The following is a 25,023-nucleotide window of genomic DNA, read 5'->3' as shown; positions in this document are numbered from 1 at the left end:
GGTGTCTGGATTATACCCGCCGGGATCCGAGCACCAGCATCCGGTACCCATCCCCTCCATACATGTCATGTTCATTTCTAGCTATGGCACACTCATTTTGGTCACCAAAAACCAGGAGCGACCCACAAAAATTGGGTCTGTTAGCAGGTATGGTCATGAGAGCTCAACCTTTCATTTCGCTGAGAGCCAGTGACATCACCGAGATATGTAGACTGTCCACACATTGTGCAGGAACAATTTTATGTAGGTTGTGGAAACCTGTCCCATGAGTGCTTAGGCTCTATAATCAATGTGTAATTAATAGATAGGATTTAAGTGCAAGAGGCCATAAAGTGCTTTCAGTTTACATTTCTTATAAATCAATCTTTAGAAAATTATCCAGTAGATATTAACAATTTAAGATGTTAACCAATAATCCATATGTACTAATATTTGGTTTTTGTTTTTTTTTAAAACATACAAGCCGTTACATAACTATATAAAATAAGCAACTTTGCACGCAGACTAACCATGTTGAAATGCTAGGGGTGCAAATAAATTTATCGTCTTTGCATGCAGGGTAATACTGGCTGCATATACATATGGCTCACAAATACTATGCAACTTTGTTTTCATACTGAAATTTAGTATTGAGCTAGGAAACGTCCATACCATCTCTAAACCTCTCTGTAAATTTTACATTTGCCCCACCTGCAGTGCAACATCGCTCTACCTAGGTGCAAATTTGCTCCTTTTTCTCTGCTTTGTCCCAACTCTGAATCATCCCTATAGTGTATAACTGTATCTACAAGCAGTGATCTTACAATAGCACCAGATGAACAGATTTGCTTCTTTGAGTAATCCGTATAAAATGCATTTTTAGCAGAGAGATTTTGAGGTCAGTAGAAACATATTGTGAATTCTAGGCTTTAATAGTGCCATCAAAGGACTTCTCATTTCATCCACCTAGGTGGAATGCTTAGAGCAATCATTTATAGTTGTGAGCATGTCCTTTTGTAGTCATCTCGTAGACTCTTGTTCTAGCCAGTCTGCAGATGTAAGGGCCAGCAGGATATTTTCTTACAACAGATGTTTAGGAGTTCTGGTAAAAGTGCACAGTAACAATTAATAATAGATATTAAAGCATAGTTCCTTCCTTTAACAGACATATTTCCACTCAATTTGTTTATATAAAGGAAGATACATGCTTCTCCCTGCATTTTTCTGGTCTATCTAAGCCATTTGGCGGAGAGCCTCTTATCAGGTCTCAAAAAGCCATTAACACAGAAGAATATTAACAAGCACATGCGGCACATATTTGCTGCAGGTGACAAAGTAAGAAAAAGGAAGCCATTTGGGCACTCTGATATATTTCTTAATATTTTGTTTCCCTACCAGCAAATGCATACATAGGTAGTTATAAGGACATGGAACGCATCTGTGACATCACAATTAACAGTCTTTAGCACAAAAAGAGTCAGAGTTTAAATTCCCCATAAGAGTTGGCTGCTTCTAATAGGTAAAACAATTTTATTTTGAGGATACACAAGCTACCAGTCCTTCTGTTCTGAAAGGCTAACGGCTGTATCCAATTAGCAGCGCTGCTAATGTATCATCGCGGGGCTATCCAATTAACCACGATGCTGGGACTTACTGTGGATTTTTTCAGGACCTGATGTGTCCCGGAAAAAATCCACGAAAAAGTGCCATTTTATCACAGCTGAAATGGCGAAAACACAGAGATCCATGAGCTTATCACGGATCCTATGTGTTTTGAGGAGAAATATCCTATTATTTTGTCCAAAATAATAGTATAAGGGGGAAAAAAAACATTGGCAAAAAATGAGGATAATCAGCAAAAACCCTGTTTTTCCCTCGATCGCAGCTATTTGGATACCCCTCTAATGCTGGGAACACACTAGACGGTGTGTACCCGGACGATATTGCAGCCGATGGGCCGACATATCGTATCCGCAGTACACAGCAGAATCCCTTGTTCCATCCTTCATTACCTTGCATGGCGCCGCATGTAATATCGTTCGGTTGGCCGTGCAGCATGGCTGACCAGAAGATATTGCTCATGACTGCGGGAGCACGAAGATTGGTCGTACATGATCCAGCTGATTGCCCGGAAACAACCTAATTGAAACGCCCTATCAGGCAGATATCGCTCAAGTGTGTACCCAGCATAAGAGGGAGATTCAATTAGCCACTGGTTGTACTGTGTGGCCTCTGCTCTTGGGTAAAGAGCCGGAGGCTATTTAACTAGTGGCCGCAACCAACCCATAAGTAGCCCTGAGGCAGCACTTAACGCAATTTGTACTGGCAGCCCTGGAGCGTGCGAGCAGAAATCCATGTTAAGGGGCTTTTGGAACTTGGTAAATCCGCCAGCTTTGCAGCTCATATAGAATCTCTCCCTAAAAGACTAGCATTATAAGAAAGGGACCATGTTGTCACATTACCTCTAATAATGCTACTCAGACCCTACAACCTAGTACAAATGGCTGGTGAAATAAACTTTAATGGGATCAAGCTGATGTTTTTTAGACGATAAGTGCTGATCCACCATATGATAAGGTGCTGATCCATCCACCTTATCATAGGTCATAGATGTAGATTTATACATGTAGTTCACCATCACCACAGATACTGCATTCTGTAAAGATGCACTGATGTAAAAACAGACAGAATAAAAAGTTGCTTAGTGCTGAAATAAGCTACAGTTTCAGTGTATTCACACAACAGCACAAGTCTGCTGACAATATACCGAATATCCAACTAAATAAAAAATAAAATAGAAACCTTTACCAAAGCTACAATTTAATAAGATTACCATACATAAACTGCCCTCACAGCAAGTCGCTCATCTGCACCTACCCATCTCCAGCATTAGCTCCTTGTCCAACAATAATACCACACACAGGGAGCAGAGGATCATCAGCCTGACAGACTATAAGGTTCTGCCTAATAAAATCTGAATACTACTTTTGATCATACAGGATGACGGTTTGTCGCCCACACATGTATCATAATGATACACCTCCGGCTCCTAACTCACTGAGAGCAATGAAAACATAAATCCCCCCTATTAAGCATTATGGATAATGGCCACATCTATCATCCAGTACAAAGAGGACATGCTGAAGAGAATGGGCTTTATCACGATGCAAATTAAAAAACAATAATCAGAAATTAATTACAAAATAAATGTTGCGTACCAATATACTAAATCCTTAAATATAAGCAATGATATTTGCAGCTTCATATTTTTCTCAATAGCTAAAAACAGGAATATTTTTCCACGTCTCCCTTCATCACATTTTTTGATGAGGAAATTAAACAATTGATGCAACATTGTGAAGATAATTTCTTGTGACAAAACTGAAAAATAACAAGCAACGTGTACAATTTGAATATATGTACATGTCCACAACTTACGCATAAACAGCAACGGTATGTAATAAATAAATTGTGCAATTTTATATAAAAGCAAACTATTCTCTGCACCTATATACATTTTAGCTAAGCAGGAATAAATGATGGTCCAGGAACCATCTGTTAGTTTGGGATTGTCCTGTGAAATAATGCATAGAATGAGGAGAATCAGGAACAAAACCACAAGCCCTGCTGAGTCTTTCATACAGCTTTGAAAAGTCTATGAAAATGGAGACATTCAGGGCTGAGTGAGCAGAGGTCTTGAGGCTTGACCTGACTATAGAACAATAGACCTGTAATACACAGACATGGTCCTTATAACAAATCCTGGACTATAGCGCAATGACAGCTTTTGTCTGTGATGAATGTCATTGGGGTTTTGTAATTCCCTGGTGATTTAGAATAATCAATTCACTACCTGTATTGGAACCTCTTTCTCAGTTGCTAGGACCTCCTCCTTACTATGTTGGTTGTGATAAGCTACCTCAGAAATTTAGCTAAGTGTTTTGATCCACAATAAAGTTTACTGCATATACTGAGAATTAACAAATGCACACACATTTTGACAAATAAAACTAGTATACAGAAATAAATAACTACATTTACAAAGCTTTCCACTAGTGTTTATACCATTATGTATACCTACACTAATCATATTTCATGCTTTAAATAAAATAATTTAATTGCACTTAACTATAGGTGAAGTTTTACCATATAATTTCCATGTCTTCCTTTGGGATTGTAAAATCGCTCTTAATACTGCTATCAGAACCAGGCATGCATGTGAAAAACCATAATCCCTTCTACATGAGGGCAGTGTATCCAATCTGTTGGCCTGCTACAGGAAAATTAACCTAATCCTAAATAATGGCAGGTGCCACATTAGAGATATGCATTTTTTGTCAGCCCCTTCAATGTGGCAGAGTAGATATGTTCAATAGTCAGACAATCGCAGCAGGGATTTGGGCAATATTGTTTTTCACCTTAGCACGCATTTATTTCTTGCACTGCTTTATAGGCTAGAAAGCCTGTGGTCAAGTGGTTAAAATGTAAGATTTATCCTGGTGGCACAACCAAAAAAAAATAAAATAAAAAAAATTTAAACTCACCATATGCAATTATACCTGGCTTTACAAGACAGCTGAGCACACAATAGCTGGACAAATGATGGGTAAGGGATAATCATAGGAGAACTTCAGATACATAGGCCCAAATATAATAGCTGATAAATCACCGAAATCGCACCAGTGCCTACAACTTACAGGTTATTACATTTTGGCCATAGTTGGGGAATTTAATTCTTGACCATGTGTGATTGTAATGGGCGGCTACACACATCCCCCAGAATTACGGTAATCCAACATTGCTCAGTTACCTGCACAACACTACTGTGGTGTGCAAGGTTAAATCGGCAGCATGGGCGACCGTCCCTGCGGCATTGTAACGGCAATTTAAGGACTTTATCAAGGATTGATTCCCCACAGAGCCACAGAGACTGTAGGTCTCAAACTTTACGATAAGATTGCAGCTAACATATGTGAAAAGTAAACAAATAAAATCTGATTATGTGATTTAACAAATGGTAATATTAAAGTTTAATGTATGTAACAATGTGTATTTACATTTTGCTTTGTACCCAATATCTATTCAGTCACTGCTCAGCACATAACTACTGCTGTTTAATTAACAATAACATATTGATCCAAAATAAGTGGGGAAGTGGAAGAATATGTAAATATTGAAAGATATAAGCACACAGGCTTTCTAGAAATCTAGACAGCAGATTATTTCCAAATATGTATTTTATTAAAAACCCTTGTAATGTCACCCATGTTACAAGTACCCTTGTAATTTATTTAAACAAGTATATAGATTACTAGTATTTTGGATGAGTCATACGCGCCCCCCTCCCACACACATCCAACTCTGTCCTAACAACGCTGGGGGGAGAAGAAGCTGTGTCCTGTGATCTGAGAGCCAGTGACAGCAGGACCTCCCTGCAGCTAGAAACACGCTGTATGAGATTATGGGGCCCATTTATTAGGAAAAAAAGCATTTGCAATGCGATCAGGGCACAATATTATCGCTCTTGATTGTATTTCAAGATGCAATCATACCGCCCAGATGTATGAAAAAGCAGCTAAGGACAAGGGCTCCGAAAGGAGCCGGTCCCTGTGATGTGCCGGGAGTGAAGTGACCACATCAGCATTCACTCCTTTGCCGGGGATCCTGCAGATGTGCGGTCTACAGACAATGCATGTGCAGCCGCCATAGCTGGGGGAGGGTACCTATGGAAGTCTCTCCCAACTAGTTATGCGATATGTAGCCCATAGGCTACAGCAGCTTACACTATCTTCAGATGGCGTAAGCTGCGGGGACCAAGCGGTTTGGTAAATCTGACAGCATCGCATCCACCATAGAAATCTGTGCGTGTGCGAGGCTGGTAAAAATGGAGGGACCACAGCAGATAACTCCGATCCCTCCATAATACATCTGGGATATACTAAGAATATTTGCAGGTATTCCCTGAAAACTGCTGTTTTGGGGGAATATGCCACAAATATTAATTGATAAATATTTAGCTTTGGAACCAAAAATTGCCATTTAATTCAGTACAGAAAATGCTACATTCACTCCAGGACAACAGTGCATGCTGGGGGATTTCCCATCCCCAATTCCTGGTAATGAAGTATATGCTGTAGAAGTAAGAGTATAGTAAGAAGATAATAAAAGTATGATTGTACTTATAGGCACAGAAATGGATGTCATTTTAGACCCCAGTAGTCCCTTTTCAGACTGTGAGCGCCTGTAAAATTCTAAAACAAACAATTCAATCTTCTACACATATCCCAATACAAACATGCAAAATACTAAGATCAGAATATCATATTCCAGTCGTTTCAGCTATATACTTTACCTAACTTCACATTACCTGGTAATACATTTCATGTATGCAAATGAAGGGGAGCAATAATGTATATTTTTTCTAAATAAATTTACTGGTCACCCCTAGTGTCACAGTCCCCTGAGATTTTATTTCTGTAAAGGCTTCTTGCTACCTATACAACTACCAGTTCCATCAGACTTGTGTGCATTGTGTAGTAAGCTCATAGCAAATTACAGTAGACAGCACATTTGGTAGGTTACATGGTCATTTATCACTCCTAGTATGCTGCCCTCCACAGAGAACGTAATAATGCACAGGATATGTAGTCACCCCCATACTGTACATCACATCATGTTTTCCATTTGTTTCTATAAGTTAGTTACTACATCAAACCAAAAAGACATACTGTTTTATTTCCCGCAAACCTCATATTCTTCTACTTGTTATCCCCACCACCAAAGAGAGGAGAAAAACAAAAAACAGAGGACTTCAATCTGCTTGTGAATAGAGTAATCCGTCGTACATTGTATGAAGTCACTGCTCAATTTATCTCAAGAGCAGCGTATTGTGTCCATTGGATTTACACAATGGCAGTGGTAAAAGGTAGTCGAAAAAAAGGCAAGATGCTGGAAAACTCAGCTTAATGCACTGAACACACCTGCCCAATATTCTGCATACATACTTGCTAAATACAATTGTGAACAACAGTGAGGGGAGGCTGTATGCACAGTTACATTACATTTAAACATGGCAGTTGTGTTTATTTGCCCACAGCACTTATCTGTCCCCTCAATCAGTTCATGTCATGTATGCATGGAGCTTGTCAGAAAGAACGCTTCTATGAAGAAAAAGAAAAAGTCAAGTATAGACCAGATAAGCAGTTACATAAAACACTGAATGTTGAGTCAATGAAAAGGCAGGTCTGACTGACGCAAATTCAAGCAGAATTGATGGATTTATCCACCCACAAACTGTGTAGTCAGAGTAGAAGCCATGACACGTGTGCTATCCAAGAGGAGGTACATTCAAACGTGTTGGAGAAATTTCTCAGTGATGGCAGGGGTCAGGGTTGGACTGGCCCACAGGGGAACAGGGGAAATCCTTGGTGGGCCCCACTGCCTGTGGGCCCACCCCTCCTCTAGGTGTCAGGTTCCAGACCTCAAAATATAGATTGTTATTCTATTAGATGGTCAGTTACCAGGTACACTGATCAGCATGGGTGCTTGGTTCTCTTCTAAAGAAACTACACCAAGATTTTCCCCATTGGCTAGCCAAGCATCTATGGTGGCTGGCGACACCCCCTCTAGTGGATGACCACACCCTTTAAGCATGGGCCCCTATCACTGTATACCCCTGGTGGGCCCTTCATGTCCCAGTCCGACACTAGCAGGGGTCCCACGTGAGGGACCACTGCCACAATACTAGTCTGTCCGAATGGCAATGGATATTATGTTAGAAACTAAATCTACCCACTGGAAAATATTTTCTTTGACTGAGGCAGAACCATAGCAGGGCATGCTAGTATTGTCCCATAAGAAGCAGGAAACACGGTCCTATGCAAAGTGGAAGCAGCCATTTTGTAATGCAGCCCATAACTTCACCATAACTTCACCAGTAACTGATTTATACATACTAATTAACAGGTCAGGATGTCTTGGTTTATATGAGAAGAGTAATCTCAAAGAACAAATCTAATGGCTTTTGAAAAAACTATGTAGAAAAGATCTGTTCACATTAAAGAAATAAAAAGAAAATGGGCACCAATAAAATACAAGACAAACACTTGGTCAAGAGCATTAGACAAGCCATTTCACTCAGCGAGATATTTTTAAATTAATCCTAATTATTTAGGTTTTTGTCTATTTTTAAGACAGTGTGGTCAGCCAACATCATTATCACAGCTCCCGTAGACATCAGTGCTGTGTGTCCGCTGCAGTAAGCATTACCTTGCAATAGGGATGTCTCATTATCATATCACTGCACTGGCTACAAACATTCACCTGCAGACAGCAATGCTTTAAAAATAATAATCAAGCACTTCTCTTATGTTCCATTCATTCTATTAACTGCTCACCAGACTGTGGAAGGTCTCTAACATCCAGACCAAGAACCTATTGCAGTAATGAAAAAAAAAAATACAAATCCTTTCCAAAGCCCAATGTGAATGGAGAAATAAAGATCCCTATAGATAAGTGCAAAACGTGGTGCAATACTGCTGCCTTCACAAGGAAGTCACAACTAAAACAAACAACTATCCTCCTAATAATTATATTGAAGATATAAAATGTAGCATATATATTTGCTGCTGAGTTAGCTAGCAACAAAACAACATGCCTGGAGCCAGTTATAGATCTAAGCAGGCATCATTCCTGCTTAAATATATATATATACATATAAAAAAAAAAACTTAATTAACTCATATGGCTTCAACAACATGATTTATGGGATGACATCAATCAGAAGTACGGTTAGGTAGGCAGGAACCAGTGATCTTTATTACTTGTGATTTATGAAAAAGTATAGAGATCAGTTATTGCCTTATGATTTGAGCACACTGCAAATGTTAAAAAAAAAAAAAACAACCCTCAATAATACACATTGTTACATTTAGGCTTCTCTTCACAGCACAGTAATATCATGTAAGCTGAAAACAACTGAATAGTTAGGTGTCAGTAATTTATTTCCTTAGCTAAAAGACATGGCAGCAGTAAAATTCTTTAGGTTGTAAATGAAAAAAAAAAAAAAATTATATATATAGTCCAAATTCTCGGCACTGGGCTATATGAATTATCAACTGCTGCCGGTGCCCTCCTTCATAAATAACAAGTATACATCGACTTGATACGGATCTCCCGTGTGTTTATTTCTGATTTATGCTTGAGTGCCGCCGCTTGCATGTTATATATATATATATATAATATATATATATATATATATACACACACATACATACACATAAAAAAAAAAAAAAATGGATGGCACTCTGGGTCTTATTTATGCTGAAAAAAAAAGGAGATTTTTGTTTTTCCAGCATAAATAAGACCTAGAGTGCCATCCATTTTTGTGGACATATTACATGCTTTAGGAGAGGCACCAGGCCAGCTGTATTCATGTACTGCAGGAGTGCCAGACATTATGAGAGAGAGAGAAAGAGAGAGAGAAAGAGAGAGAGAAAGAGAGAGAGAAAGAGAGAGAGAAAGAGAGAGAGAAAGAGAGAGAGAAAGAGAGAGAGAAAGAGAGAGAGAAAGAGAGGAGAGAAAGAGAGAGAGAAAGAGAGAGAGAAAGAGAGAGAGAAAGAGAGAGAGAAAGAGAGAGAGAAAGAGAGAGAGAAAGAGAGAGAGAAAGAGAGAGAGAAAGAGAGAAAGAGAGAGAGAGAAAGAGAGAGAGAGGAAAGAGAGAGAAAGAAAGAGAAAGAAAGAGAAAGAAAGAGAAAGAAAGAGAAAGAAAGAGAAAGAAAGAGAAAGAAAGAGAAAGAAAGAGAAAGAAAGAGAGAGAGAAGAAAGAGAAGAGAGAGAGAGAGAGAGAGAGAGAGAGAGAAAGAGAGAAAGAGAGAAAGAGAGAGAAAGAGAGAGAGAGAGAGAGAGAGAGAGAGAGAGAAAGAGAGAGAAAAGAGAGAAAGAGAGAAAGAGAGAGAGAGCACTTGATTATCACACGAGGCACATGAAACATTTGTGATTATGAATTTACTTAAGCAACGGCTAGGACATTGTTCCAGGATACATTTCTTATGTTATAGTGAATGAGCACAGCTTGACATATAGCAAATAATCAAAATATTTTGACAGGGGACCAGTGGCAGATCCAGGGGGGTGACGGGAGGGGCGATAGCCCACCATACACTTAGCCCGACTTCCGAAAGCCCGGCCCATTGATTAAGAAAGATATACACAGGCTTAGCCGGCAGCGTGGGCTGCTATCTGTCATCAGCAGTGCAGGCGGCCACCCAGCACCAGCGCAATGTGCATGCGACAGACTTTCTGCAGACTTGGTCAACTCAACGATTTTCATTAAGTTAATATGCAAAAAATCGTTTGTAGTTCAAAAAAATCATTCATTACACTTTAAAAAATCTGACAGAAATTGTTCATAAAATCGTTGGTAATAAAATCGTTGTGTGTTTATGCAGCTTTAGAGATTAAAATATATATCTACAGAATATAGCATGAATTAGGATTTTAAATGTAATTAGGAGAGTCCATCATGCCCTCCATTTTGTCTTTGAGAAAAAGCAGATTACTTAGGAGGGTGATGCTTCTCTATTTTACGTCATTGCAAACCCGAATCTTGTGTTACTGGCAATCAAGTGCCTAAAATAACTAAAGGGGCATCATAACTTTTTTATACTTTATCAGATCCCATTAAAAGTGTCCTAAAGCCATCTGCAAGTGATTGAGGGAACCCCCTGTGAATGCAGATAATTCTTACAGGACTTTATACGAATATCAGTATAACTTGTGAATTAGGATTTAAAATACACGCACCATCTGTACAGAATTCATCTTATTTTTCTACATAGCTCCATTTAATTCTACAACTAGAACCATTTTACAGACTACTTTGCCAATGGCAAGGAATACCTCACCAACAAAACAGTGACCAAATGATCACATAAAACTATTTTTTTAGCCTTACCACGCAAAAATATTTGAATCCCAGTAGTTTGACTTCACATGGATTTACTTTTAATGTGCATAAACGGAACGGCTCAACATTGTTTTTAAAATAAGCCTGTATTGTCCCTTCAAGGACATTCATTATTTCCTGTACTGTAAGTCTTCCATCATGAGCTGGAGACTGGGCTTCAGCGTAATCTTTTCCTGTATGAATTGGTGAGCTGCTTATTTTAGCTACAAACATCTTCCAATGTGATTCCAGCACATGGAAGAAAGCAATATGACTGACAATACTCCCACGTGTCATTCACCATCATGTGTGCCACTTTTATGAGTATTTATCACTTTATATTATGACATTTATTTTTGCAGACAAGTACACAACCTTTTCTGGCCGTGTGGAGCCTGAGCATAGTTGTGTCCTAATCTTTAATGAAAGAAACAGTTTCTAAACGTACAGTAAATTAGCTACTTGCCTATAGGATGGCTATAGCCACTCTTTGAAGTCCATATTTAACCTTATCTAATCAAACCAAGTTAAGCAGCAGCTTATAATTACAGTAATAGATGTCCTTATATGGAGAAGGGTGTGGAATACCATGTTGACACAAGAATGTTGACATGGTCTGAATGTTGACATTCTGGATATCGACATTATGTACATAATGTAGACATGCATAATGTGGACATTTAGGGGGCGATTAAATTTTTTTAGCTGAGTCAGTTTCTTTTGGGTGCCCAACTGAGGAATTCAATTGTCACGCTGTTCGGGCGCGAAGAGCCACGACGGCACACTTTTCTGCTCGTAGCCTCCCAGGGTGGCGAGCAGAAATGTGTGTTATGTCGGTTGTTTGGGCGCCCAAAGCAGGACATTAAATGTGGTTAATAGATAAATAAATTTATGTACTGCGCTCAGCTCAACCTTATTCTAAGCTAGGGAGCTGGTCTCATGTGAACTGATATAAAAATCATGAGAGTCTGTATGTTTATGAAAAAAAGGGAGGGTTTAATGCAATGACGGGGAGCATACACAATTCATATATATATATCACTGATAACAAAGACAAATAAATAGGTAGAGAAAGGTGATAAACAATATCAAAATATAATAGTCAATTAAAATGAACATGTATAGGAGATCATAAATAAGATAAACTGCTGTGTTTGCACATGGCTGAATATCAGAGCTCAGAATGGGTCCAAGTGATATCGTTAGTGAGATGAGGGTTCTGGGCAAACAGTCTTTAGGAATAGAATTGTAGCGGCGTCCCGCTTGTTGTATAGTACAGTGTGTTGAAGCGCTAGATGATGTGCCCGGGTGAAGCTTCTTGAGGAAGGGAGTACGGAGAGATCGGCAGCCAGGGGGTTAACTCTGATCGGTCGCTGCTATCTCCCGTGCAGGTGCCGGCGGTGCGCCTGTTCCCAGGCGTCCGCCGGAGCCGCAATCCGGAGCAGCTGCTCCCGTGGTGTGGGGGATGCTATAGTCAGACTCTGGATAGCCAATAAACCACACACCCCTGCCACATCAGAGACTTACCTTCCTCGGTAACGCCGCTGTCCGCTCCTTCCTCTTGCCGGCTGTGTTGGTATACGGTACTTGTCTTCCCTTCGTGCTGCCTGGTCTCCTGGTCTGGTCACGTGTCGGGCCCTTCTCCTCTGTGTGTTTCCCCTCCGCTTCCGGGTATGGTCACCTGGGGGTTGTTTGAGCCGCGGCTCGTTCAGTTTAGCAGGAACAGCAGTAGTTCTTATAAAGATCTCCAATTTAAGAATACTTGTGATGGTCTTAAGGTTAATTTTCTGTTCTCCAATGCGTTTCAGCCCAATGGCCCTTTTCAAGGAGTTGTCTGTCAATGTAGGGGTATGTTCCCTACAGCATAATATAGGAAGGATCTTCTGATTGGATTGGTCTCATGCAAATCAAACGTGTCCTGATTGGTCCATGAACTAATTACAATTGTGTCATTAGAACGAGATAATACAGGTGGTTAGATGCTGGGCTGAATGTTATTAGTACATCTCTGGTTGCAGGTATAAGTGGCTAAGTGAATAACGGAGTCCATTAGTTGTTCAACAAAATATGTAAATAAATAAAGAATAACTAATGTTAATAGGATGATTAATTCATGCTGTAAAGATAGTACTATTACACATATGGAAATTGATACAGAATGAATGGAATTGGATATATTAAAGTAGAGTAATATGAGTAAAAATTTAAATAGAAAAATCTTGAAATACAATAACGACTGGAAACTGATTTTTCATCTATATGTCGCTGTTCACATAAGTGTTCATATCTACGATATCAATAATGGTTCTTTGTGCCTATTATATTGAGCGCAAATATACACATATATAGAAATGGGAATATATATATATATACACACACACACACACACACACACACATATATATATATATATATATATATATATAGATAGAGCACAACAGCCTGAATAGATATACACACATGGTGGCATGAGAGTCACACTCCTGTGGATTAAAGTCACACTCCTATGTTATGTATTGATAATGGTAAAACCCATGTTTGGTCCTATATCTCATAAGAGTGGAGGATATTATGTGTAAAGATCATAATGGTCTTAATGGATCCTGGTAAAAGGCATGGAGTTATGGTGAATCTCATATCACTTGTTACATATTATTGATTTTATTTCATTATCCATGTTGTGTCCTTGTGGTGCGAATGTGTTAAGTTCGTATATCCATTTTAGTTCCCTTGTATTAATTTTGTGTTCATAATTGCCCCCTCTCCAATTGGGTATGACTTCTTCGATTCCTAGGAATCTGAGTGTTCTGGGGTCGCTATTGTGACAGAGTTTGAAATGATTCGAGAGATTATGATCCACACCCTCTTTTCTGATGTTTCTAATATGTTCGTTTATTCGTGTTCTCAGCGGTCTTGTTGTCCTCCCAATATATTGTTTGTCGCATCCACACTCTAATAGGTATATTACCCCTTTGCTATGGCATGTGATTCTTTTAGTTATTGGGTATTCCTTTCCGGTGCTACTGGATTTGAATGTGGTGGTGGGTTTTGTTGTTCTTTGTCCCATATTCTTGCATCCTATGCATCCACCACAGTAGAAGAACCCCCTGGCTGTCGATCTCTCCGTACTCCCTTCCTCAAGAAGCTTCACCCGGGCACATCATCTAGCGCTTCAACACACTGTACTATACAACAAGCGGGACGCCGCGACAATTCTATTCCTAAAGACTGTTTGCCCAGAACCCTCATCTCACTAACGATATCACTTGGACCCATTCTGAGCTCTGATATTCAGCCATGTGCAAACACAGCAGTTTATCTTATTTATGATCTCCTATACATGTTCATTTTAATTGACTATTATATTTTGATATTGTTTATCACCTTTCTCTACCTATTTATTTGTCTTTGTTATCAGTGATATATATATGAATTGTGTATGCTCCCCGTCATTGCATTAAACCCTCCCTTTTTTTCATAAACATACAGACTCTCATGATTTTTATATCAGTTCACATGAGACCAGCTCCCTAGCTTAGAATAAGGTTGAGCTGAGCGCAGTACGTAAATTTATTTATCTATTTGCCTATTTACAGTGTCAGCTGTACTACTTACTGCAGCTCGCCACAACCATACCCATTCTCAGTGCAGATATCCTACCCTTTTTATGAAATGTGGTTAGCTGTTATATGTGGCTAAACCACATGCTTTTGGGCGCACTACACGGCATTGGTGCCCGAACGAAGCAACAATTGAATTGCTGTGTCGGGCACCCAAAAAAATATTTAAAATTGTTCAATGTTGATATTCTGAAACTGTCAACATAGTGACTACATACCATGTTTTGCTGCAGTATTTCTGTAAAAAAACAAGTTTTCTTAGCAGCAGCAGGAGATCCGCTGTTCCAGGCTCATACTAATTATTATGCCTGTATGTCTCACACTTCTGAATTAAAAGAAATCAGCAGACAGACAAATTACTATCTATTAAGGACCTCTTACAGTAGCAAAAGACAGTATCATAGGCATTAGGACTAGATTAGATCAGCTACAAAAGTAATAATCAGTAGTTTTCCACACAAAAGGAAAAGGCCTGACAATTTGTTTTCTGGGAGTTTCTGTTCAATAATTACTTTGAAACGATGCAAGGAAAATCCACATAAAAGTTATTTTTTTTTTTTCCCCCCACAGTCTCCCTTGCAGACCAGTCACGTGACAATGTTGCAGAATCTAGTAGTAATCAGACCAACAATAAACTACCAAGACATGCCAATTGTATTTGTCCATAATTCAGTCCAAATTAAGGGGATACTATTACAGGTCTTTTAGAAAATAAAAAAATTACGTGTTATTTTTCACAATTACTGCCCAATACATATAAAAATGAAAATTGTGCTAACCATTGTGCTCCCTTCTCTAGCACAGTGATTAGCATTGCTGCTTAAAAGCACTGAGGTATTGGGGCTATATTTACAAAGCAAAAGCTGACACTTCTCAGTGGGTTGGAGCCGAAAATTTCAAACAGCTCTCATATTCAGTATGAAGCCTAGCATGCTTTACACTTAATGTGAGCTTTAAATTTCCAGCTCCAAGCCAACAAGAAGCAGCAGCTTGCTTCGTACATATAGCCCTTGGACTAATATTTCGGATCAGTGGCCTATATACACTGAAGTGCCATAAGTCATAGGAGCAGAAGACCCACCAGAGTGCCTCTATTAACACTAGGACACAGCGCCTCACCTGGGCTCATCGCTAATTGGACCTTGGAGGACTGGCAACATGTGGCGTTGTCCGAGGAGTCACGGTTCCAGCTGTTTTGGGCTATTGATCGGATTTGCTGTGGCGCAGACCCCATGAGGCCATGGACCCCAGTTGTCAACAAGGCACCGTGCAGGCTGGCGGTGGCTCCATATGGTGTGGGGTGTGTTAATGTGTCATGGGTTGGGTCCGCTGGTTTGCCTGAAAACATAATTGACCGGTATCCACTATGTTCTATTGCTTGATGACCATTTGCAGCCCTTCATGGACTTAATGTACCCTCAGGATAATGCACCGTGTCATCAGTCTCAAGTTGTCCAGACTTGGTTTGAGGAGCATGCTGAGGAGTTCCGACGAATGGTGTAGCCACCACGTTTTCCCAACATGATCCCTATCAGGCATTTATGGGATGTGGTGGAGAGGTCCATTCTCAACCAAGATCTTGCACCTACAAATATCAGGGAGCTGTGGGAAGCTATCCAGACTGCATGGGTCAACATCTCTCCAGAGGTCTTCTGTCCACTTGTGGAATCTATGCCACGTCAAGATGCTGCACTTCGCCGAGCTAGAGGGGGTCCTACATGATACTAGGCACCTATCCCATGACTTTTGGCACTTAGTGTATGTTCTCTCGCTGTTTGCATGGGTTTACTTTGTTTCTTTACAAAAAGTCCAAAAACATACTGGTCGGAAAATTGGCTTCAGACATTGTTAAAGCATTTAGGTCTTTATGTATCAAGCAGTTTTTTTACAAAAAATTATGTTCTAACTGCAGTTTCTGCAAAATGTTATGTTTTGCAGCTATGTACTAATGGCACAATTCAGGAGATTTTACAGAAATTTCTGGTAAAGTGTTAAGTAGCATTGCAGATCGCAGTCCCCGATCTGACCCCTATGTACCAAACTCCAAAGAGCAAAGCTTTTCAGAGTTTTGTTCCAGTAGTTTACACCATCTTCAGATGGTGTAAACTGCTTTAAGTCTATTGAGGCTTAGGAGCGAGAGAGAGATCCCTATTTGCCAGGGATATAACTCGCAGGGACAGTGGTTACCGCAACCGCTGTCCCTGCGAGTTCCCCTTTGTACATAGTGGGGATATTTTCATTAAGAATGAAAATATCCCCTGCGATATGGATACTTAATAATCGCAGCAGTTCCACGATTATTTATACATAGACCTGTTAGACTGCAAGCATTAATGGGGCATGAACTAATGTGAATGACTTAGTAACTGAGGATGCTCAAGATGGCCGCCTAATCTTCTGCATAATCTGTAAAGTGCTTCAAGTCAGTGGCGGAATTACTGGCAGCACAGTAGGATCACCACACCAGGCCCCTGAGGACATGGGCTCACCGCCCAAGCAACGAGTAAAACCCGCCAGTGACCTCAGGATTCCTAACAGTCACAGACCTAGTTCATCCTGGCCATTACTGTTCCTTTAGGGCTGGTGCCGTGGAACCAAAGGTCTTGCAAGATGACAATCAATCTTAGGATACCTGCACTGCAGGCACAAGCTGGGATACCCAGCATAGAGGAGCCACATGCCATCACTGACTAAGGTAAGTCTTATGGTGCATACACACAGTCAGATAAAAAAAACGATATAAACGATATTGTTTATATCGTTCTTTTTTTTTATCCCTCAAACAACCAAACTATGGTCAATGCACGGGCACGGATGGTCGATATAGATATCAACCATCGCCCGTGCACGCAGGCCAACCTGGTCGATATCGACCAGGTTAGCCTGTTTGCTATAGGGACCCACGATAGTCAATCGCAGGTCGTTACTTCATTTGGTGCATGTTGCTGGATGTTCGATATCGAACATCCAGCACATGCATGACGATCAGACATCGATATCTGATCGTCCAGTGTGTATGGGCCATTACAGTTTAAGAAAGGGTTGGGGTGGGGAGACCTAACACTTGCTAGCACAAGGGCCCACTACTCGCTAGTGTTGACACTGGACATATTTATATTTTCCACCAAATAAGTTGTCACTGTTAAGATAATACATGGTGAAACGTTAGTTGTAAGCTCACATAGGTGTCGTTTTCTGCCACATGGGTATGTCCTAGTGTGTGAAACACTGGACACATGCTGTGTTAAAAGTACTTTGTTTTGTCAAACCAAATGTTTAACACTTTAACTTTGAAGCCAAGTGTCCACCACCTGCCAGATAACAGGTTTATTTAAGCTACTCTAATATACAACAAAGCAGAAATATAACGGAGGCAGCCCTGATAAATACAGACATCTCTTTTTAAACAAATTGGTATTCATACATATTTCTTTCTTTTTTTTACTTTTAAGCATTACCATATAATTGTACATGAATGTAAAATATTAAAGATAAAAATAAATGAATCACAGTTCTGGCATCTAGTAAATATTGATACAAATTTGGATATCATCACAATAGTCGATAGTGATTTGACATGGTGTTCCATGTACTAGTTGGAATGGATTCATTATCCTGTTTTGCTGGTTGGCATCCACATTCTTAAGTTATGTGAACAATTTAAAAGATAAATACTGAACAAATAAATTGTAAACCTATTATAAAAAAATATTACATATGACAACGTAATTATTTATTACTTATGGAGACCATACTATGACATATACTACTGAATACTATTATCATTGGTCCTCCATTTAAATTTACCCATATTCCATTGTAGTTTAGAACAGAATTGTGCAGCCTATAGCTCAGGATTCCATCTGGAGATCCAGAATTTGTTTCCTTGTTAATCGTGGGGTCGCATCTTTACAAAATGGGATTGCCAATGGTTTAGATTAGAAGGTGCAAAGTAGATAAATTCATATGAAAGCATTTAAATTTTATCATCATTTATTTATATAGCACCTGCATACTTAATGCTTTACACTATATTAAGCAACAGTCTAGTTGTGGTTGTAAGGAAGTGGGTCCAACACTTGTGGGCCGATTCATAGATGGACCCTGCTGCAACTGCTTTAGCGTCATTTGCCCTAGTCACATCCGCAACTTTATGTTAATGCTAGTATAAGTCCTTCCCTGGTGTACAAGCATGCGCTTTCTGTGCCAGGACTGAGGTGCCCATTGTTTGCACCATGAAAACTTGCAGAAAGGTGCAGATTCTCTCTCAGTGTATGGCCTCCAATGCAAGCCATTAATCGCCTCAGTACGCAGCCAGTTATGTAACACTCACATTACACGCCCATAAGATAGTGGATTTTCCGTGCGTCTCAGCCAACTTCCAATACATTTCTGAGACCATGCGTCTCAATCACTACTGCAATTTGTGTACAAGAGCTTTGGGTTGCATGCGCTGTGCTATATTTTTAGGGACTTAAGACATGCGCAGTTGAAGAACATTGTCCAATTGCAGGAATATCGTAGTTGCGTGTGTCTCAGACTCAGGCCCTTGGTGTTCTTGTGCTGCAGACTGAAGGGCAGCTGTTGGGGTGATTAGCACTTAGCTGCTATTGTTTTCTGCAGGGCAATACACATTTATATTTGATAACATTTCACAAACATATCCTACTACTCCAATGTAAATGCATCCTGTTTATGACAATAAATAACTCCCTGTCCTTTCATCTATTTTCCAATGCACTATACAAACTATGTCATATTACATACATGATGTAAAATATGTGTCACTAATGCAAACTATGTTGCGGGACCCCCACTGGGCATCCATACGAATAGGTGCCCGATAGAGCAATTCAATTGTTTCTTCATTCCCCATTGGTATTTAACGCTCCCAAAAAGCACCAGGTTTAGCCGCGCAAAGCAGCTAAACCAGTCTAAAGAATTGGTTAGGTCGCCCAATCATATAGATGCCCAGTGGGAGGCATCCAAAACAACTGAATCCCCCTCATATGTGTGCAATGGATATAAAAGGCATCAATGGCTGCAGAATTTTAATTAGTATGTAATTAGTATGCATGTTATCACTGGTATATTACAGGTTACAGATACCAAAAACAAAAATTGCCTCCAGTACAATCTGACACACATGGTGATTAAAGCTTTGGCCTATTTGAGTGGCCATGTATATGTATAGTAGGTGACTATTAGAAGCCCATGAGAGGGGAGGCACATAGCACCGCACATTGGAGACAGAAGAGTCAGCCAGGCCAGATAAAAGGAAAGGTCATCAATATGTACAGTAGGTAACTAAAAGCATTTCAATAGTTTGCTATGTAGATTACAAGGAAGTAAAAATAATATTCCTGTCCTCAACTGAATAGCTGCAACACAGTTATACATGTGACATAGCCCCAAGGACAGCAAATTTCTGAGTTTTATATATATATATTTTCACCATCCTGTAAAAAAAAAAAAAAAGTAGTATTTGTTTTTTTAAAGCCTAAAACTAGTCAAAAAAATATAAAAATATATATTATTTTTTATTTTATTTTATTTTTTCTTGTAGGCAGCCATAAAGCATAAATCTAAATATTACTCGCTATTTAAAAAGCTATCAATGGAACAAGATTGAATGAGTAACAAATAAACGGTATGTGCGACAGTTTTAATTAATTAGATGTAGGGTTTTAGCCAGCATGATGAGTCATTAAACTCAATGAAGTGAAATATAAACATATGCATAATGTCTGCCAGTTACATGGTTATTCAAGTGAGATGGCACACAAGTCACCAACCCAGAAAAGGATAGATGCAGAATGCAGGGCTGATGTCAGGGCTATAAGCAACTTGCACACTGCTTTCATGTCAGTACATGTAGGTGCTACTAAGCTGTGACTGGCCCTCGCACACTGCCAGCCCTTTGCCACATGATATTGATGTATTTTCAGTACTCCTTTGTTCACTTTCTGTGGAGTTTTGCACACACAGAAATAAAACCTACATGGAGAACTCATTAACTTGATGCTTGGTAAATCCATACAGGAGGTTGAGTAAAAAAAAAAAAAGTCCATAGCATCAGTTTACTTTAAAGAAAACTGGAAAAATTATCAGATTTAGGAGCAATAGTCATATTACAGTAGCAATTTAATCTCACGTATTAAATCAGTACACATGTCATACAGATATATTTAAAAACTTTAACTATGAACATACAAAATATATATTTATGTTATCACTAAATGGAAGATAAAGAAGTCAATCAATTAGTCTCCCTTGATGAAGGGGCAGGCATGCCCCATGGCATAATATGGGCTGTGTGTAATCACCATTCCTGCCCTGATTATCACTAATTGTATAGATGCCACCATTGCTTGGCACACACCCTCACATTACCTTACCTTTCACTTGGCTTTCATATTCCGCAATGATTTCTTTGTCCTTCTTGAACCTGCTGGGGGTAGACATTTTCTTGCAGTTCCCCAAACCTCAGATGTGTAATGCAGACAGATTTTGATGAAAGTGTATAATTACAAGTCGCCGACTGCTACCCTGAGATGTGCTCACTCTGCTGAAGTTTGTTGGAAGACAAGGCTGGAGGTCGAAAAAGCCATGTTAGGAGCCCCTGATGGGGAGGCACACAGTAACAACAGGGGCACGCCGGGGAGAGAGGTGCCAGCCTAGCCAGGTGCAGGGAAGGAGAGGTGGGAAATGCCTAATGCACAGCAGTGAGATGACTGAAAAAGGGAGTGACAAACCCAATGAGATACTACAAGAGAGGCTTAGTGGGCAGAGAAGTGAGGGTCACAAAGTACAGGACACAGAACAAGGGCGAGCAGCAATGCCGGCCAGTCCTGGGGCAGCAATACAGCTCGCTAGGAGAAGCACAGACCTAGACAGCGGGCTGCTGCTGGCACTGCAGAGATGTCCTAACAATGAGTGAGCAGCCCCAGCTCAGTGTGAGGTGCGATGAGGAGGAATAGCGGCCAGTAGCATGGTCCCCATCCCCCGGCTGCTGCTGCTGCTGCTCTGCACCGCTCCACAGCACAAAGACTCGAGTCTGGTCCGCAGCGCAGAGTGGATCCTGTGTGCGGGTCACAACAGGGGGAGTTACAGGAGTCTGCAAGAGTCAGGGGCCAGTGGGGGCACATCGGGCAACACCTGCTTTCCAGATGGGAAACAAGACAGAGATACCCCGCAGTTTTGCCCCCTTTCTTTCTCTATGACCCCCTGAGTGATCGCAGGAGGGAGGCACTGGCCGCCTAACAGACTCTGCGAGGCTCGACTGAGAGGGAGGAGTCCGGGCCTCCCACAACCACCTCCATCACCCCAGCACAGCCCAAGCCTTACAGCCGCTAACTGACAGCTGCTGTCAACCAACCAGCTACCAGGATACGAAGCCCGGCCTGTCTATGGGCGAATCAGAGCCGGGGGCGGGACCTCCAGCGGTAACCGTGATAAGTGGCGGCCCCTGCAGCTGGCTGGCTGCTGGCACACAGAGGTGATGAGAGAGTGCGGCTTGTCCTCCGCTGACTGGACGAGCGGTGTATTACACTGACACCAGAGTAACCAGTGACTACTACTGGTCTAGTGTCACAGGCAGCCCTGCTGCTCGTACAGCAGCACGCACATAGATGGGCTCTGCTCTTAGAGGTGTGTGACCCCGTATTTTGCATGTAAGGCCCTGCATGAAATGTCATTTCTCATTAGTGCACATTTAATGATGACAAAAGTAAGACCTAGAAGGGGATTTTGTAATAGTTTAGTTTTAATAACCACCCTAACTTTGCTTGCTTTAAGTTGGCAATATACTGAACAATACTTGTTCATAGCCTACAAATGGCTAAAATATGGTCTGTATCCTTCGGTCATCTAACCTGTCTGGCCTTCCCGACCACCGTGCAGCCAACTCCATGCTGTTTAATGAAAATCACCTCCATACATCTTGCAGTGCAAGGAGGCCCACCGATATTTGTGCCATTGTTCTGTCTGCCCTATAGTACAGTCTATGGCTGGCTTTACTTGTCAACATTTTAAAATAATTTCCAGGGAGACATTGCTGCTGCTGGGCCTGCTCAAGTACACACCTATATAAGCAGTGACGTGCGGTGAGGTCAATGGCTGGGGAGGCACACATGGATTTGGGTCTGAATGCTGGGAGCCTGTCTCACCTCCTACTCACTGTAACCCTCACTACACTAAGCTTTAGTGTCCATTAATTCTTCTACCTGCATCACTGTGTCTTCTCTTGCTTCTGCTGACTGAGCTCCGATCTCTAAACACTGCATTGCACTTCCTGGTACATCCAAGCTATACATCAGTGCTGAAGGAATGGCTCTATTAGCTCTCTTTCTGTGCAGCTTACTGTCCGTGGTGTGGCCCCACCCCTAGAAGATGTTTATAAGTTATAAATATAATCTTTGTATTATTCTAATTTTTATATGAAATCTCCAGAGTATGACAGGGGAGGTTCTGCCTACCCTGACTGCAGAACCCTGATATGAAGTGTTACACAGTATCTGACTGAAGGCCTCATTCAGAGATGTACGCAAACCCGATGAGCTAGATAGATATTAGTCAATAAAATATCTGCATTCTGATCGATTCCAAAATGCTACTCAGTAATATATATACAGGTTGAGTCTCCCATATCCAAATATTCTAAAATACAGAATATTCCGAAATACGGAATATTTTTAACATGGCTGAGATAGTAAAACATTTAATTTTTGATGGCTCAATGTACACAAACTTTGTTTTAGGCACAAAATTATTAAAAATAAAGTATAAAAACACCTTCAGGCTTTGTGTATAAGGTGTATATGAAACATAAATGAATTTCATGTATGTAGACAAACTTTGTTTGAGTCAGAAAATTATTGAAAATATTGTATAAAATGACCTGCAGGCTGTGTGTATAAGGTCACTGTATATATAACATAAATACATTCTGTGTTTAGATTTAGGTCCCATTCCCATGATATTTCATTATGGTATGCAATTATTCCAAAATACGGAATATTCTGTCATCCAAAATACCCCTGGTCCCAAGCATTTTGGATATGGGAGACTCAACCTGTAGTACATTTATTAACAACACCAACATAAATAATCAATATTGCTAACAACAAAATGAAAGGGTTATAGATGTGATGCAAGAAATTAGTAACTGGTACACCGTACCTCCTACCACCTTACCGCTGACAGGACAGTTTGATCCTTTTTCATGTGTGACATGAATATGGGACAAACAGTACAAGCAGAGAGAGGCAGAGCCAGGACATCCGCCAGTGGGCAGCACAATATGTTTTTTTTTTTGGTGCAGACAGGTGGCCATGATGCTGAGACACAGAGGGGAATACTGAGCGACACAAAGGGGAGGCTGAGAGGCACAGAAGGGAAGGCTGATTGACAAAGAGGGGGAGGCTGTAAGACACAGTAAGGCTGAAAAACAGAGTGAGGGTGAAGCTGAGGAACATAGGGTGAGGCGAGGGACAGAGTGAGACTAAGGGACACAGGATGAGGCTGAAAGATATGGGATTGTTGAGCCTGAGAAACGTAGGGGACAGGAGGCTGGAGAGACACAAGGGACAGGAGGCTGGAAAGAGGAGATTGGAGAGACACAAGGGGCAGGATACTAGAGTGGATACAGGGGGCAGGAGGGGGCACAAGTCTGGTTGAACCCCTGTTGTATGATGATGACGTTGGTTATATTCCTACACAAACAGGCATCTTCCGGATCATGTGATCTCCTTCATGAATAGTGAATATCGACTGAAGACACTGTCTGCCCAGGGAGGATGAATTTCTTTAGAGGTTCCCTGTTGCAGAGAAACGACCAAATAGGTAAGGTGTCAGGAGTCGGGCTGCCGGTTCACCACGGAGGGTCCGGACAGCCGTGCTCTGCCTGACCAAGTCCCGGTGCACAGTGTGCCGTGCCCACCGTCCCCATAGCCATAAGCGGCCTCCGCCGCACAGGATCCTCTAAGTTAAGAGGTCAGTGCTTAGCCCGCTATCTGCCACTGGCTCCTGCTTTTACTTACCTGCACTTGTCCTCACTGCATGCCGATTCTCCACGTTGTCAGCGCTGTCTTCTCCAGTCTATGGGCACGGCCACCAATCCTGCACAGCTCTGGGGGAGTGAATTGTCCAACCAGCAACAGGCACAAGGTATAGAAATCCTTCCTGAACTCTCAGTCTGTGTCTGTGCAATGTCTCCTAAAGCTTCTATACAGCCTGCCTTTGCCTGTTGTTCCTATAACCAGTTCTCATAGTTCTGTGCCGTCCTATGAAGAAAACATATCTCAGACCTCCTGAGTTTGTGCTGCCAGTGTCTCTGGGTCTCATTCAGACCTGCTCGCGAGCGCAGGATGCTCGCAAGCGGGTCGATGGTACCCAAATGCGCATGCGCACGACGGAGGCTGCTTCGTCGTGCGCATGCGCGAGACCCGGCGAACGACGGGGAAGCCGTCGCTCGGGGTC

At 41.0% G+C, this 25,023-nt stretch overlaps 1 protein-coding gene across 3 annotated transcripts in view; it reads right to left on the bottom strand.

Moving 5' to 3' along the window:
* Positions 1 to 21,840, bottom strand: part of SRGAP1 (SLIT-ROBO Rho GTPase activating protein 1) — a 213,948-nt gene extending 192,108 nt beyond the window's left edge. For all 3 annotated transcript variants that reach the window (XM_088454598.1, XM_088454606.1, XM_088454616.1), the window contains exon 1: positions 20,943 to 21,840. In XM_088454598.1, coding sequence (XP_088310724.1) covers positions 20,943 to 21,009 — 67 coding nt within the window. In that variant the 5' untranslated portion in view covers positions 21,010 to 21,840. The remainder of the gene's footprint in view (positions 1 to 20,942) is intronic.
* Between the last annotated feature and the right edge of the window lie 3,183 nt (positions 21,841 to 25,023).

The sequence above is a fragment of the Taudactylus pleione genome, unplaced genomic scaffold (assembly GCF_031769625.1).
Source record: "Taudactylus pleione unplaced genomic scaffold, aTauple2 ptg000040l, whole genome shotgun sequence".
Classification (NCBI taxonomy): Eukaryota; Metazoa; Chordata; class Amphibia; order Anura; family Myobatrachidae; genus Taudactylus; species Taudactylus pleione.
This window is presented reverse-complemented; position numbering and strand designations above follow the sequence as displayed.